The sequence below is a fragment of the Tamandua tetradactyla genome, chromosome 16, assembly GCF_023851605.1.
Source record: "Tamandua tetradactyla isolate mTamTet1 chromosome 16, mTamTet1.pri, whole genome shotgun sequence".
NCBI lineage: Eukaryota > Metazoa > Chordata > Mammalia > Pilosa > Myrmecophagidae > Tamandua > Tamandua tetradactyla.
In genome coordinates, this window is record NC_135342.1 from 12,826,412 (window position 1) to 12,838,559 (window position 12,148).

General features: G+C 39.5%; 1 protein-coding gene across 1 annotated transcript; it reads left to right on the forward strand.

The window, feature by feature from the left end:
- The first annotated feature begins 963 nt into the window (after nucleotides 1–963).
- On the forward strand, nucleotides 964–10,201 carry LOC143660170 (caspase recruitment domain-containing protein 8-like). Its single transcript, XM_077133576.1, has 4 exons — nucleotides 964–1,013; nucleotides 6,267–6,408; nucleotides 8,988–9,032; nucleotides 9,783–10,201. The coding sequence occupies exons 1-4, from the start codon at nucleotides 996–998 to the stop codon at nucleotides 10,052–10,054; spliced, it is 477 nt and encodes a 158-aa protein (XP_076989691.1). The 5' UTR covers nucleotides 964–995; the 3' UTR covers nucleotides 10,055–10,201.
- Nucleotides 10,202–12,148: the final 1,947 nt, after the last annotated feature.

Consider the following 12,148-nt stretch of genomic DNA (forward strand, 5'->3'; position numbering starts at 1 on the left):
AATGCCTATGCCTCTTTCTTTTCCCTAGATTAAAAAGTCCACCTCAGTTCAATTTATGTCTTCCTCTTATGCTGTGAATGGATATTGAAACTACAGTCAGATTAAAATTTGGTAAGCACCAGTGCTGTTGTTGCCTGATTAAGTTTACCTGAGTACTTCAATCAGAACAGCTGTCTTTTATTTGTTTATTCAGCAAACATTTACAGAATGCCTGTCCTTTTCCATGAATGGGTGTGTATGTGTACATGATTCTAATTATACTGGAAATAGACAAAACAATGAGAAATGCAAGAAAATACATAGAGATATGGGAGGAAAAGAGAGGGAAAGACAAAGTCAGAGGCAGTTTTAGAGGAAAGCACACATTGTGTAAATTGGCTGGTGTGTGAATCGATGCCGCTTGTTGGAAGAAAATTCACCAAGTAGAGTTTCTTCCCAAGAGCTAGGAGACATTATTCTTTTAAATTGTTAATTAATTCCATCTTTGAATATTGGCATGGCATTAAAATCTAGACAGATAAGATTGGAAGGTAGATTTGAAGAAATTATCCAGAAGTCAGCCCAGGAAATCAAAGAAATGGAAACTTCAAAGGAAAGTTTAAGAATATACCTGTTCTTAAGTTAGAATGCAAAGAACACACATATATCTAATTAAAATTCTGCAAGAAAATGATAGAGAGAATGGTAGAGAAACAATCCACAGTTAACACGTTGTGGTGAACTTGCAAGAATATGAAAGTTCAAAAAGAAGAAGCAGCCAGAGAAAAAGAAACTACTTAATCTCAAAGCCAAAATGACTGTAAGCTCTACATATGTCCTGGGTATGTCTTTGAAAATAAACTTTAGGGGGATTGTGGGAACATGGTGGAGTAGGAAGTTCCAGGAGTGAGTTCCTCCAAAACAATTCCTGAATTGGTGAGAATTGGCTAATCAACTCTTTTGGAACTCCGAGTCTGATGTAACATGGTGCAGTATCCATAGAAGATCTGGAGGAAATGCTGGTAAAAATATCAGTGAATTTTACTTTCCATGTAGCTGTTCACCCCCCTTTCCCCAACTGTATAGAAGGCAGCAGTGAGGATTCCAGCTTGCTGGTGCCAGGGTGGGCTATAAGGAACTAGCCCTCCCAAATACAGGGGTGTGAGGTCTGATCCAGGGGTCAGTTAATTTACATCAATGGGGACCCCAGCTTTGAGGGCAATCATGGTTCCAACCCACCTCAGGCGAAATGGCAGAAGAATCTTAAAGAGGCAGATTCCTTTCTCTCTCTCTCTCTCTCTCTCACCTTTTCCCTCTTTTCTCTTTCTGTTCACTGAGAGCAAAAACAGCCTAAAATAGTCACAGATTGACAGCTTCAGCAACATAAAATTCAGAATGTCCAGTTCTCAAAAAAAATTACAAACATGCAGGAAGTGGGAAAGTAAGGACCATTTACAGGGGAAAAAAAGAATTCGCCAAAAACCGTGCTCTGAGGACATTCCTACATTGGAACTATTAGTCAAAGACTAAACTGTCCTAAAAATGCTCAGTGGAACTCACATATGTATACATATACAAAGAACTAAAGGAAATTAAGAAAACACTGTCTGAACAAAATCAAGATATAGAAACAAAAAGGCACCAAACAGAGGACTTCCGGAGAAGATGGCGGCTTAGTAAGACGCGCGGGTCTTAGTTCCTCCTCCAGAAAGCAACTAAAGAAACAGAAACAATACGAAACAGCTCCCGGAGTCACGACAGAGACCAAAAAGACAGCGTACCCCATTCTGGAACGGCTGAAAGGGCAGGGAGAATCTGCTGCGGTGAGATACCCGAGGGGCGTGCGTTTTCCTGGCCTGGACGGCTGGCGACTGGGGTCCCCTCCACACACGTGGCTCCCCGGTCTGACTGGGAACGTTGGATAGTGGGGCCCTCCCGTCACGCTTGGCGTCTCGGGCCAGCTGGGCAATTTGGACCGGCACTCCCCCAAGCCGCGGCGGCCGGCGACCCCCACCTCCACGCGCGGTTTCCCGGGCTGACTGCCCCGCAGACAGATGAGCGCCACGAGCACCACCTACTGGGCAGGAAAAGAAAAACAGAGCCCAGAGATTTCACAGAAAAACCTTTCAACCAGCTGGGTCCCACACCCAGGGAAATCTGATCAAATGCCCAGACACCAGCAGAAAATAATGGATGACGCTCGGAAAATTGAAGATATGGCCCAGTCAAAGGAACAAACCAATAGTTCAAATGAGATACAGGAGCTGAGACAACTAATGCTGAATATACGAACAGAAATGGAAAAACTCTTCAAAAACCAAATCAATAAATTGAGGGAGGACATGAAGAAGACATGGGCTGAACAAAAAGAAGAAATAGAAAATCTGAAAAAACAAATCACAGAACTTATGGGAGTGAAGGACAAAGAAGAAAAAATGGAAAAAACAATGGATACCTACAATGGTAGATCTAAAGAGACAGAAGCTACAATTAGTGAACTGGAGGATGGAACATCTGAATTCCAAAGAGAAACAGAAACTATAGGGAAAAGAATGGAAAAACTGGAGCAGGGGATCAGGGAACTGAATGACAATATGAAGCGCACAAATATACGTGTTGTGGGTGTCCCAGAAGGAGAAGAGAAGGGAAAAGGAGGAGAAAAACTAATGGAAGAAATTATCACTGAAAATTTCCCAACTCTTATGAAAGACCTAAATTTACAGATCCAAGAAGTGCAGCGCACCCCAAAGAGAATAGACCCAAATAGGCGTTCTCCAAGACATTTACTAGTTAGAATGTCAGAGGTCAAAGAGAAAGAGAGGATCTTGAAAGCAGCAAGAGAAAAACAATCTGTCACATACAAGGGAAACCCAATAAGACTATGTGTAGATTTCTCAGCAGAAACCATGGAAGCTAGAAGACAGTGGGATGATATATTTAAATTACTAAAAGAGAAAAACTGTCAACCAAGACTCCTATATCCAGCAAAATTGTCCTTCAAAAATGAAGGAGAAATTAAAACATTTATAGACAAAAACTCACTGAGAGAATTTGTGACCAAGAGACCAGCTCTGCAAGAAATACTAAAGGGAGCACTAGAGTCAGATACGAAAAGACAGAAGAGAGAGGTATGGAGTAAAGTGTAGAAAGAAGGAAAATCAGATATGATATATATAATACAAAAGCCAAAATGGTAGAGGAAAATATTATCCAAACAGTAATAACACTAAAAGTTAATGGACTGAATTTCCCAATCAAAAGACATAGAATGGCAGAATGGATTACGACCCAGCAATACCACTGCTAGGTATCTACTCGAAGGACTTAAGGGCAAAGACACAGACGGACATTTGCACACCAGTGTTTATAGCAGCATTATCTACAATTGCAAAGAGATGGAAACAGTCAAAATGTCCATCAACAGACGAGTGGCTAAACAAACTGTGGCGTATACCTACGATGGAATATTATGCAGCTCTAAGACAGACTAAACTTATGAAGCATGTAATAACATGGATGGACCTAGAGAACATTATGCTGAGTGAGTCTAGCCCAAAACTAAAGGACAAATACTGTATGGTCCCACTGATGTGAACCGACATTCGAGAATCAGCTTGGAATATATCATTGGTAACAGAGACCAGCAGGAGTTAGAAACAGGGTAAGATAATGGGTAATTGGAGCTGAAGGGATACAGACTGTGCAACAGGACTAGATACAAAACTCAAAAATGGACAGCACAATAATACCTAAGTGTAATGTAATTAGGTTGGAACACTGAATGAAGCTGCACCTGAAATATGGTTTTTTGTTTGTTTGTTTGTGTGTTTGTATCTTTTGTTTTTGTTTTTTTTCTTTTTCCTTTATATATATATTTTTTATTAGTATTATTATTTTAATTCTCTTCTCTATATTAACATTCTATATCTTTTTCTGCTGTTTTGCTAGTTCTTTTCCTAAATCGATGCAAATGTACTAAGAAATGATGATCATACATCTATGTGATGATACTAAGAATTACTGAGTGCATGTGTAGAATGGAATGATTTCTAAATGTTGTGTTAATTTCTTTTCTTTTTTTTGATTAATAAAAAAAAAATTATTCTTGATTCAGGGCATAATGTGCCAAGTTGCTAAAACCCTAAAGCTTATTGAAGCACTAAGCTTTTATGTGGCATTTAGTTGCTTCTGACTTCTTGTTATAGGTGCCCTGCCAATAAATATTTCCATGCATAAGGTCTTAAACATTTCCTATTGTGGCTCAGCTATCCTAAGTGAATTTGCTAATCCAAAGAGTTTTGCTGTACTTGAAGCTACTGTATTTCCAAATAGTTTTCCAAAGGTTTCACATAATATAATCTCTCAATAGTAAAGAATAAGATTGTCCAACTCACTATATCATCTCCAGAATAGAGTGTCAAATGTAATTGCTTTCCCATTTGAATAGGAGAAAGAAATCTCAACCAATTTAAGTTCTTTAATAGTTAAGTGTGAACAAGTTTAATGTTTTTGGAGAGATGTAATTTTTTATATTGTAGGGCCCAAGAAGACCAAGAAGGAAAGACGAAAGTTTGGCAAAATCAAGAGGGCTAGCTGTCAGTGTTCCCATTTCTCCTTTCTTTGACACTAATATTAAAGTAGGAAAAATTATTTTTCTCAAAGTTACTTAGACAATAAAAGTTTTTAATTCAACTGCAAACATCAATCTCGTGTTCTTTTTCTAAATATACTAGACCATAACAATTTTTTTTTGCATGGGCAGACACCAGGAATCAAACCCGGGTCTCCGGCACGGCAGGCAAGAAGTCTGCCTGCTGAGCTGCCGTGGCCCGCCCGAGACCATAAATAACAATTTAACAGTATACTTAATCTTACACATTGGGTTCGCTTATAGTTCTCAGTTTCCTTTATACATTCTGAATCAATCACTGCAAAGCAGGAACTCTCTCCCAACATTTGGTTGTGCTCTAGGCAAGATATGTTCTTGGCTATTGCCGGACCTTCCATAACCCTTCCTGATACAGAAATGAGTAGGAGACAGTGTGTCCCTTAAGTAAGAATACAATATAGTGAACAAGATAATTATAACACAAATTGATAAATAATCTTGAGCAAAGTTAATTGTACTCAGAGTTATCTTCCATCAAAAACCTGGAGCCCATGATCTCACCTCTGGCCATTTAAAAAAAAAAATATATATATATATATTTCCCAAGAGTCTTGTTTCCTAGAGGAATGTTCTAGTTTGCTAGCCGCCGGAATGCAGAGACGGATTGGCTTTTAATAAAAGGGGATTTATTTTGTCAGTTCTTCAGAGGAAAGGCAGCTAACTTTCCACTGAGGTTCTTTCTTATGTGGAAGGCACAGGGTGATCTCTGCTGGTCTTCTCTCCAGGTCCCTGGGTTCCAACAACTTTCCCCGGGGTAATTCCTTTCTGCATCTCCAAAGGCCTGGGCTGAGCTGCTTAGCTGTGCTACGTTGAGCTCTCATTTAAGCACCAGCCAATTAAGTCAAACGACACTCATTGCAGCAGACACGCCTCCTAGCTGACTGCAGATGTAAATCAGCAACAGATGAGGTTCACTTACCATTGGATTATGTTCACAGCAACAGAGCTAGGTATGCTCACCTGGCCAAGTTGACAACTGAATCTAACTAACACAAGAAACTAGAGATTTGCTTTGCCATGTTTTCTTAATTCTGTCTTGGCCAGGAGGCTAATGCCACTTCCCCCAGGACAGTTGTCCCTAGAAATGCTAGGGAGTGGAGTGCAGAGATAGGGACCTGAAACGACAGTGTGATGTCTGGCTCTTGGTATTCCCAGTTGGGTGGACAGAACTGATGAGTGTTCTTAGACAGTATTCTCTCATTTCTCCATAGACTTTCAGATTCTGATCTGCTCCAATCATTAATGAAGACTCTCAAGATCTTAAGAGTAATGTATTTAGTCAGTAGCTCAGATAATTTTTCTCTGAACTGTGTGCTGTTGTAAGGGAGGTTGCTCTCCCTCTGATGGTATAATAATATTTCTCAAATTGTATATTCAAAAGGATCAACAGCTGGGCTGGCCACAGTGGCTCAGCAGGCAGAGTTCTCACTTGCCATGCCGGAGACCTGGGTTCATTCCCAGTGCCTGCCCATGCAGAAAAAAAAAAAAAGGATATTGACAGCTGCCCCTCTGTTTTGCCCTCAAATAGGCCTAAGATGCAGGGAGAAATCATTTACTATAGGGGACTAGACCTTTCCAGCTTCCATTGCTTCTAAGTCAAGTGGTATATTTCCTATAGGTGATGAAATTGTCCTACAGGAGCCCTGGAGAAATCCAGCCCTTCACTAAAGTCTATGCAGGTCAGATGAAGGAAGGAATCCAACTTCAAATTACTGACAAAAAACATGGAAATTTGGTCTGGGAGACTTCAGTGAAGCCAGGTAGGTAAAAGTTTGAGGCTAAAATTTTTAGAGAAGAAAACCATGCACCTCTATCCTTGGGTGTAGTAAAGTGGATATAAGGAAAAAGTTTGTTTATGGTCTCATCCCAGAGTGGAAGATAAATTTACTGTCACTTTTCAGTCAATGGGTGTGAAATCAAGATGGCGGCAGTGGTTCATCTCTAGGGTATGAAATGTGCCAGTATTCCTGGGAGTGAGGATAGCCCTTGGCGCTGTGATTGGAAACCTCACACACTTAGCCAGTAAAGAACAGGAGATAATAGTTATAAACTCAGAAGGAATGTAAGTGCCATTAAAGTCCATCTTTCACAAACTTGTATAATTTCTTCTATTAGCCACATTTCTTAATTTAGGGGTGTCATATACCCTTAGACAACCTTATGAAAACTTGTAATTTGTTTTGTCTACTCACACACCCTCAGCATCATAAGCATAACTTCAGGAGTTTTAGAAATTTCCAGAAGACTTGTCAAAGATCTATGTGTCTTCAAATTCCTGGATAAGAAAGAAAATTGTAAGAAAGCATCCATTGCAGAGACCAGTTTCCGTTTGAGTACCTGCGATGATGGAGAAATCAAGATCTTTAGAAGTAATATATCATTGAATTGGGAAATAGATACAAAGAAGAGTTTCTATAAGGCTTTATCAGGAGAAGGACATTAAGATAAAATTAGCAGAGGAACAATAAATCACTTAAATTGGATACTAACATGGAAACAGATTAAATTTTTAAATTGTCCAATGACCTAGAAATCCAAAGAAATAGTGTGCAAGGATACGCCTGAGGCGTCCTTTGCAGTGGGAAGAAATAGAACCAGCTTGAATACCCAACAGGGAAACACTTGAAAAAAATGTGTGAATCCGTGTTGTGGAATGTTTTGCAACTATTGAAAATGAGTTTTCTCTCAGTAGTATTCAAAAATATTTCCCAACTTGATGGCATTGCATAAGCCATCCTCTGTAGCTATTCACTGTGTGTATTTCTTCTTCAGTAGTCTCATAAATCATCTCCTCTCTGCCCCACAATAGTGAACCAGAGATTTGGACATCAGCTTCATGACCATTTCTCCCCTCCCCAGGCTGAGCAGCCATCTCTCTCTTTTTTTTTCTTTCTTTTGCGTGGGCGGGCACCAGGAATCTAACCCGGGTCTCCAGCACAGCAGGCGAGAACTCCACCTGCTGAGCCACTGTGGCCTGCCTTGAGCCGCCATCTTGTATAGGGTGTACACTTGTGTTGGAGCTGGGCATAGGTCCCTGGCCACATCTCAGGACTGAATGGTATTCCACTATCCCAGACCTCATCTTCACATGCCACCATCACCTGCTACTGCCTCATTCTTAAAATATTCTAGTGTCTCTGATTTTAATAGCATTTTGGGGTTTTTTTTTTTGTGGGATTTCTTGGCTCGCTCTCTGATTTCCAATATGGGAAGAACCCTGTGCAGATGTCTCATTTCACACGGCTTGTGTCCTCAGTGGCTAGAATGGCGTCAGTTCATAGCAGGCCCATCATACACGTATTAAGCAAACAGTGAATGCCATCTCTTATGTAAGTTTTATTCAAAACCAGAATAGTTTTTTCATCGTTTGCCTTTATGTTGTTATAAAAAAGTTTTACTATATCTCCAGGGCACCCTGGGACCTTAAAAGACAAAGTCTGGAATAAAATGGGGGAAAATTGCAAATGGCTAGGCCTTTGGATGTGTGGGGTGGTGGAAGAAAGCTGATGTTTTCTGAATTCAACTCACTGTATGTTCAAACTGTTGTGCCTGACAGGTTTTGGGGGACTCAGATTCAGTCAGTGTTGATATACATTGTGTCTGAGTTGCTGCAAAAGGAGGGGGTCACAAAATTCATCAGAATTTTAAACACCATGAAGGGTTTTTGGTGAAAGTGTAAGACCATACTGAAGGCTTAATGGTAAACATTGTTTAATTGGTTTCCACACTGCTTACTTAAATTGGAAAATCTTCTATCAACTTTTGGCACAATCCAAATTTCAGCTCCACCTGAACTGTGCTGAATATCACAAAAATATACCAACAGTGCTGGTAATATCACATTTTTAAAAGTATTTTTGATTTTAGGCCTTTAAAGGTTTGCCATTACATTTGTAAAATGCATTTATCCAGACTGTGTAGTTATGTAGGGCAAAAGGCTATGCTTTTATTTTTGCCATCATGCTTTCTAACACATTTGCTTGCAAATAGAAGTAGAAAGAATATTGGAAAAAACTGTTCTTTCCTCTGATTTTCTTAATTGCTAGTGAGTGACCTTCTGCTTAACTGAATTCCATTTGGTATATTAACGTTCAAAACAGAATCCTGACCTTATGAAATGGAATTAAATTCTTTTGGGGGCGGACCACAGTGGCTCAGCAGGCAAGAATGCTCGCCTGCCATGCCAGTGGACCCGGATTCGATTCCCGGTGCCTGCCCATGTAAAAATGAAAAAATAAAAAAATAAATTATTTTGGTTGTTTGTATCAGAGACTGGAAAAGCTAAATAAGAGTGTATGATTGACATTAACCTCATCCTCCATTTTTTCCTCTTTCCTAGTGGATCTTCCACTTGGTGCTGCATCAGCCCCTCCCACTTTCTCAGGTCAGTGAAATATATGCATTAACAGAGAAATGTGTCTGATTTCAGGAGGTCTTTGAGTGGTTCGATGTCATTCAGTGAGAGTTCATCCTTTGATCCTTGCCATTTACAAAGGCATTACTAATGTCAGAGATTTATACAAGTATGATTTTCCTTAAGTGAGACGGTAGTAATGTGCAGACAAAAGAACAGCCAGCAGCAACTTATTGGGGGAAACCTCTTGCATCAGAGGAGTCATAAGTAAACATAGTTTGATGTCGTTGAAACATATACTTCTGGAGAGACAGAATAAACATGAAACTAAAGGGGTAGGCAAGAGTCTGATGAAAGCAAAGGGGAACTATTAAATAATATGGATGATGGGTCGTGGGTAGGAAATGAGATAGGAAGTGGGGAACTAGGATAAGAAGCTGTTTTAAAAATCAAGATCAGGAATGAGCAGGGCATTGGTTAAGGTTACTGAGAGCCAGGTCTTAAGGGTGTAAATGCAAAACAAACTAGCAAAGGAGAAGCTCTCAAAGCTTGGAGGGAAGAGATGGGATTGAGGAAGAAGCATTCACTGAACACACCTACATTCATGCGCCACTGGAAATGGAGCCATGCCTTGTGGATGTCTGTCTGGAAGGTTTAGGCAGCATGCCCAAGACAAGGAACAATGTCCTTGCTCTTGCATAATACTTTATAGATGGTCATAGGTCCTAAACCCCATGAGTGAGCATTCCCCCTCTGAGTCTACATCCTTCTCCCATCCAGGTGCAGCCTTTGTGAAGAAACACCTCCGGCACCTCCAAGCCAGGATGGGGGATCTGGGCGGGGTGCTGGATGACCTTCAAGACAGTGAGGTCCTCACCGAGAATGAGAAGGAGCTGGTGGAGCAGGAGCAGACACGGGAGAGGAGGAACGAGACCCTGCTGAAGTTTGTAAAGAACAAAGGGGACCAGGCCCTGGAGGAGCTCTACAGGAGCCTCAGTGAAAGAGACCCTTATCTCGTGTCTTACCTCAGGCAGCCGAGCTTTTCACAGTGACTCAGATTCTCAGTGTGCATTAAAGAATTAGCCTTCCCCAAATAAAGTTTTGACCTTTTGCTCCTGGATCCTTGAAGGTAATTCCTAAACCCTTGGCTTGGGTCTATCCCCTGTGGTATGCTCACGGAAAGGGGACGGAGGTAGACCAGTTGGCTCAGTTCTCAAAGTCTTTGTATACTTATTAGGACTAGATTCTTGTCTGCCCAGGTTGGGGTTGAGCACAGGAGCTCAAAAACAAATTTATGGGGTAGTATTCTGGAGCTCCTCCCTCTCCATTATTTTGTGACCTTATATACCCTAACTAGAAGCAGAACCAAACTTAAACTTTGAAGGTAAAATTTTACGATTTTAGCAAAAAATAGGAAAGCAGCTTATTGGGTGTTTTTTTTTTTGAATGCTTTATGATGGAGTCACATTTTATTCTTTTCCCATGTGAGTACCCCGTTATTGCCAGCACCATTTGTTGAATTTGTGTTTGTTTGTTTTTGCTGTTTTCTTTGTTTGGGAATGCATGGGCCAGGAATCGAACCCAGGTGTCCCACATAGATTCTCCCACTGAATGTGTTTATGATGTGCTTAGGTCTGGTTTTGTGTGTGTGTCTAATTTTGTGTTCATGTGTGCATATCTTGCAAGAATTCTGCCACTGAACTACCCTCGCACCCCCCTTATTGGTTGTTTTTTTTTTTGACATGGACAGGCTCCAGGAATCAAACCCAGGTCTCCAGCTTGGCAAGCGAGAATTCTTATTGTGTTTTTGGGGGGTGCATGGTCCGGGAACATTACTGGTTTTTAAACAAGGCAAAAGAACAAATTATTGGTTTGATTGATGAATTTTAGCATATTAAATTGATCAAAGAAGCCACAATCTAGAAGATGTAAATAGTGAATGATATTTATAGTATATAACAAATTATTTAGTATCATCACAAAAACACAAAAACCCTGGCTTAAAATGGGCAATAGTTATAAGAAAGATTTCATAGATCATGAGCCATGAGGGACACTGAAGACATTAAAAAAATTTTGACTCCTTGTTATAACAAACCCTAAAGAGAAACCATTTTAAATTCACCAGATTGCTAAATGTTAGCATCTCTGATACCTAATATTGGTTAGCACGTGAAGAATAAAAAGCATTTAAGCACTGCTATTAGTTACATAAATGTCCACTTTGGAAAATAATATGAAGTCATCCAGTGAAACTAAAGGGCTGCATACCTGAATATCCCAAATTCCATACCTTTTTATGTACACCAGAAAAAAATTAAGTAACTGTATCCTCAATATGTAACTGTATTTTAAGATAGAAATTGTTGATTATGGCACTCTGGGCCATGTGAAATAAGTAGAAATAACTTGTTATTTGCCAACTAAAAATGGAAAAATGAAAAAAAGACTGTATATTCATAAAATATAATACAATGCAGTAGAGAAAATGAATTAGCTACAACTACAAACCTCAACTGCGATAATTCCTATATGTACATGTATCTTTGAGGTTAAAAACCCAATTTTTTTCTTTTTTATTGTTATGTATTATATATTCATATACCATGTAATAATCCAAAGTATACGATCAATGTTTCATAATATCATCATATAGCTGTGCATTTATTATCATAAAAACCTAATTTTGATAAGAATAATACAGCATATTACCATCCATAGGAAGTCAACCCAAACATTATGTAAGCATGTTTCTTTAAATGAAACATACCCATGTGTTAAATGTATAAAGAAAAGCAAAGAGGGCGGGCCACGGTGGCTCAACAGGCAAGAATGCTTGCCTGCCATGCCAGAGGACCCGGGTTCGATTCCCGGTGCCTGCCCATGTAAAAAAAAAGAAAAAGTTAAAAAAAGAAAAGCAAAGAGATAATAAATAAAACTTTTAGGAATGATTAGCTCTGGTAAAAAGGAAGGAATATGGTAATTTATAGAAGCATACATGGGAGTTATAGGAAATATTCTATTAATTAAGCTGCGTTGTATATGAGTATGCCCTTTTTATTATTTTATGTCTCATTATGTACATAATTAAACTTTTTGGAGCAATTTAAACTTCTGTTTCGTGGCAAAGCAGTTTTCAAAAGGAA

Excerpts from the sequence above, each read along its gene's own strand:
- LOC143660170 (XM_077133576.1), top strand. Across the intron at positions 6,409-8,987 it reads GGAGACTTCAGTGAAGCCAG|TGGATCTTCCACTTGGTGCT; the intron begins GTAGGTAAAAGT and ends CCTCTTTCCTAG. Across the intron at positions 9,033-9,782 it reads AGCCCCTCCCACTTTCTCAG|GTGCAGCCTTTGTGAAGAAA; the intron begins GTCAGTGAAATA and ends TCTCCCATCCAG.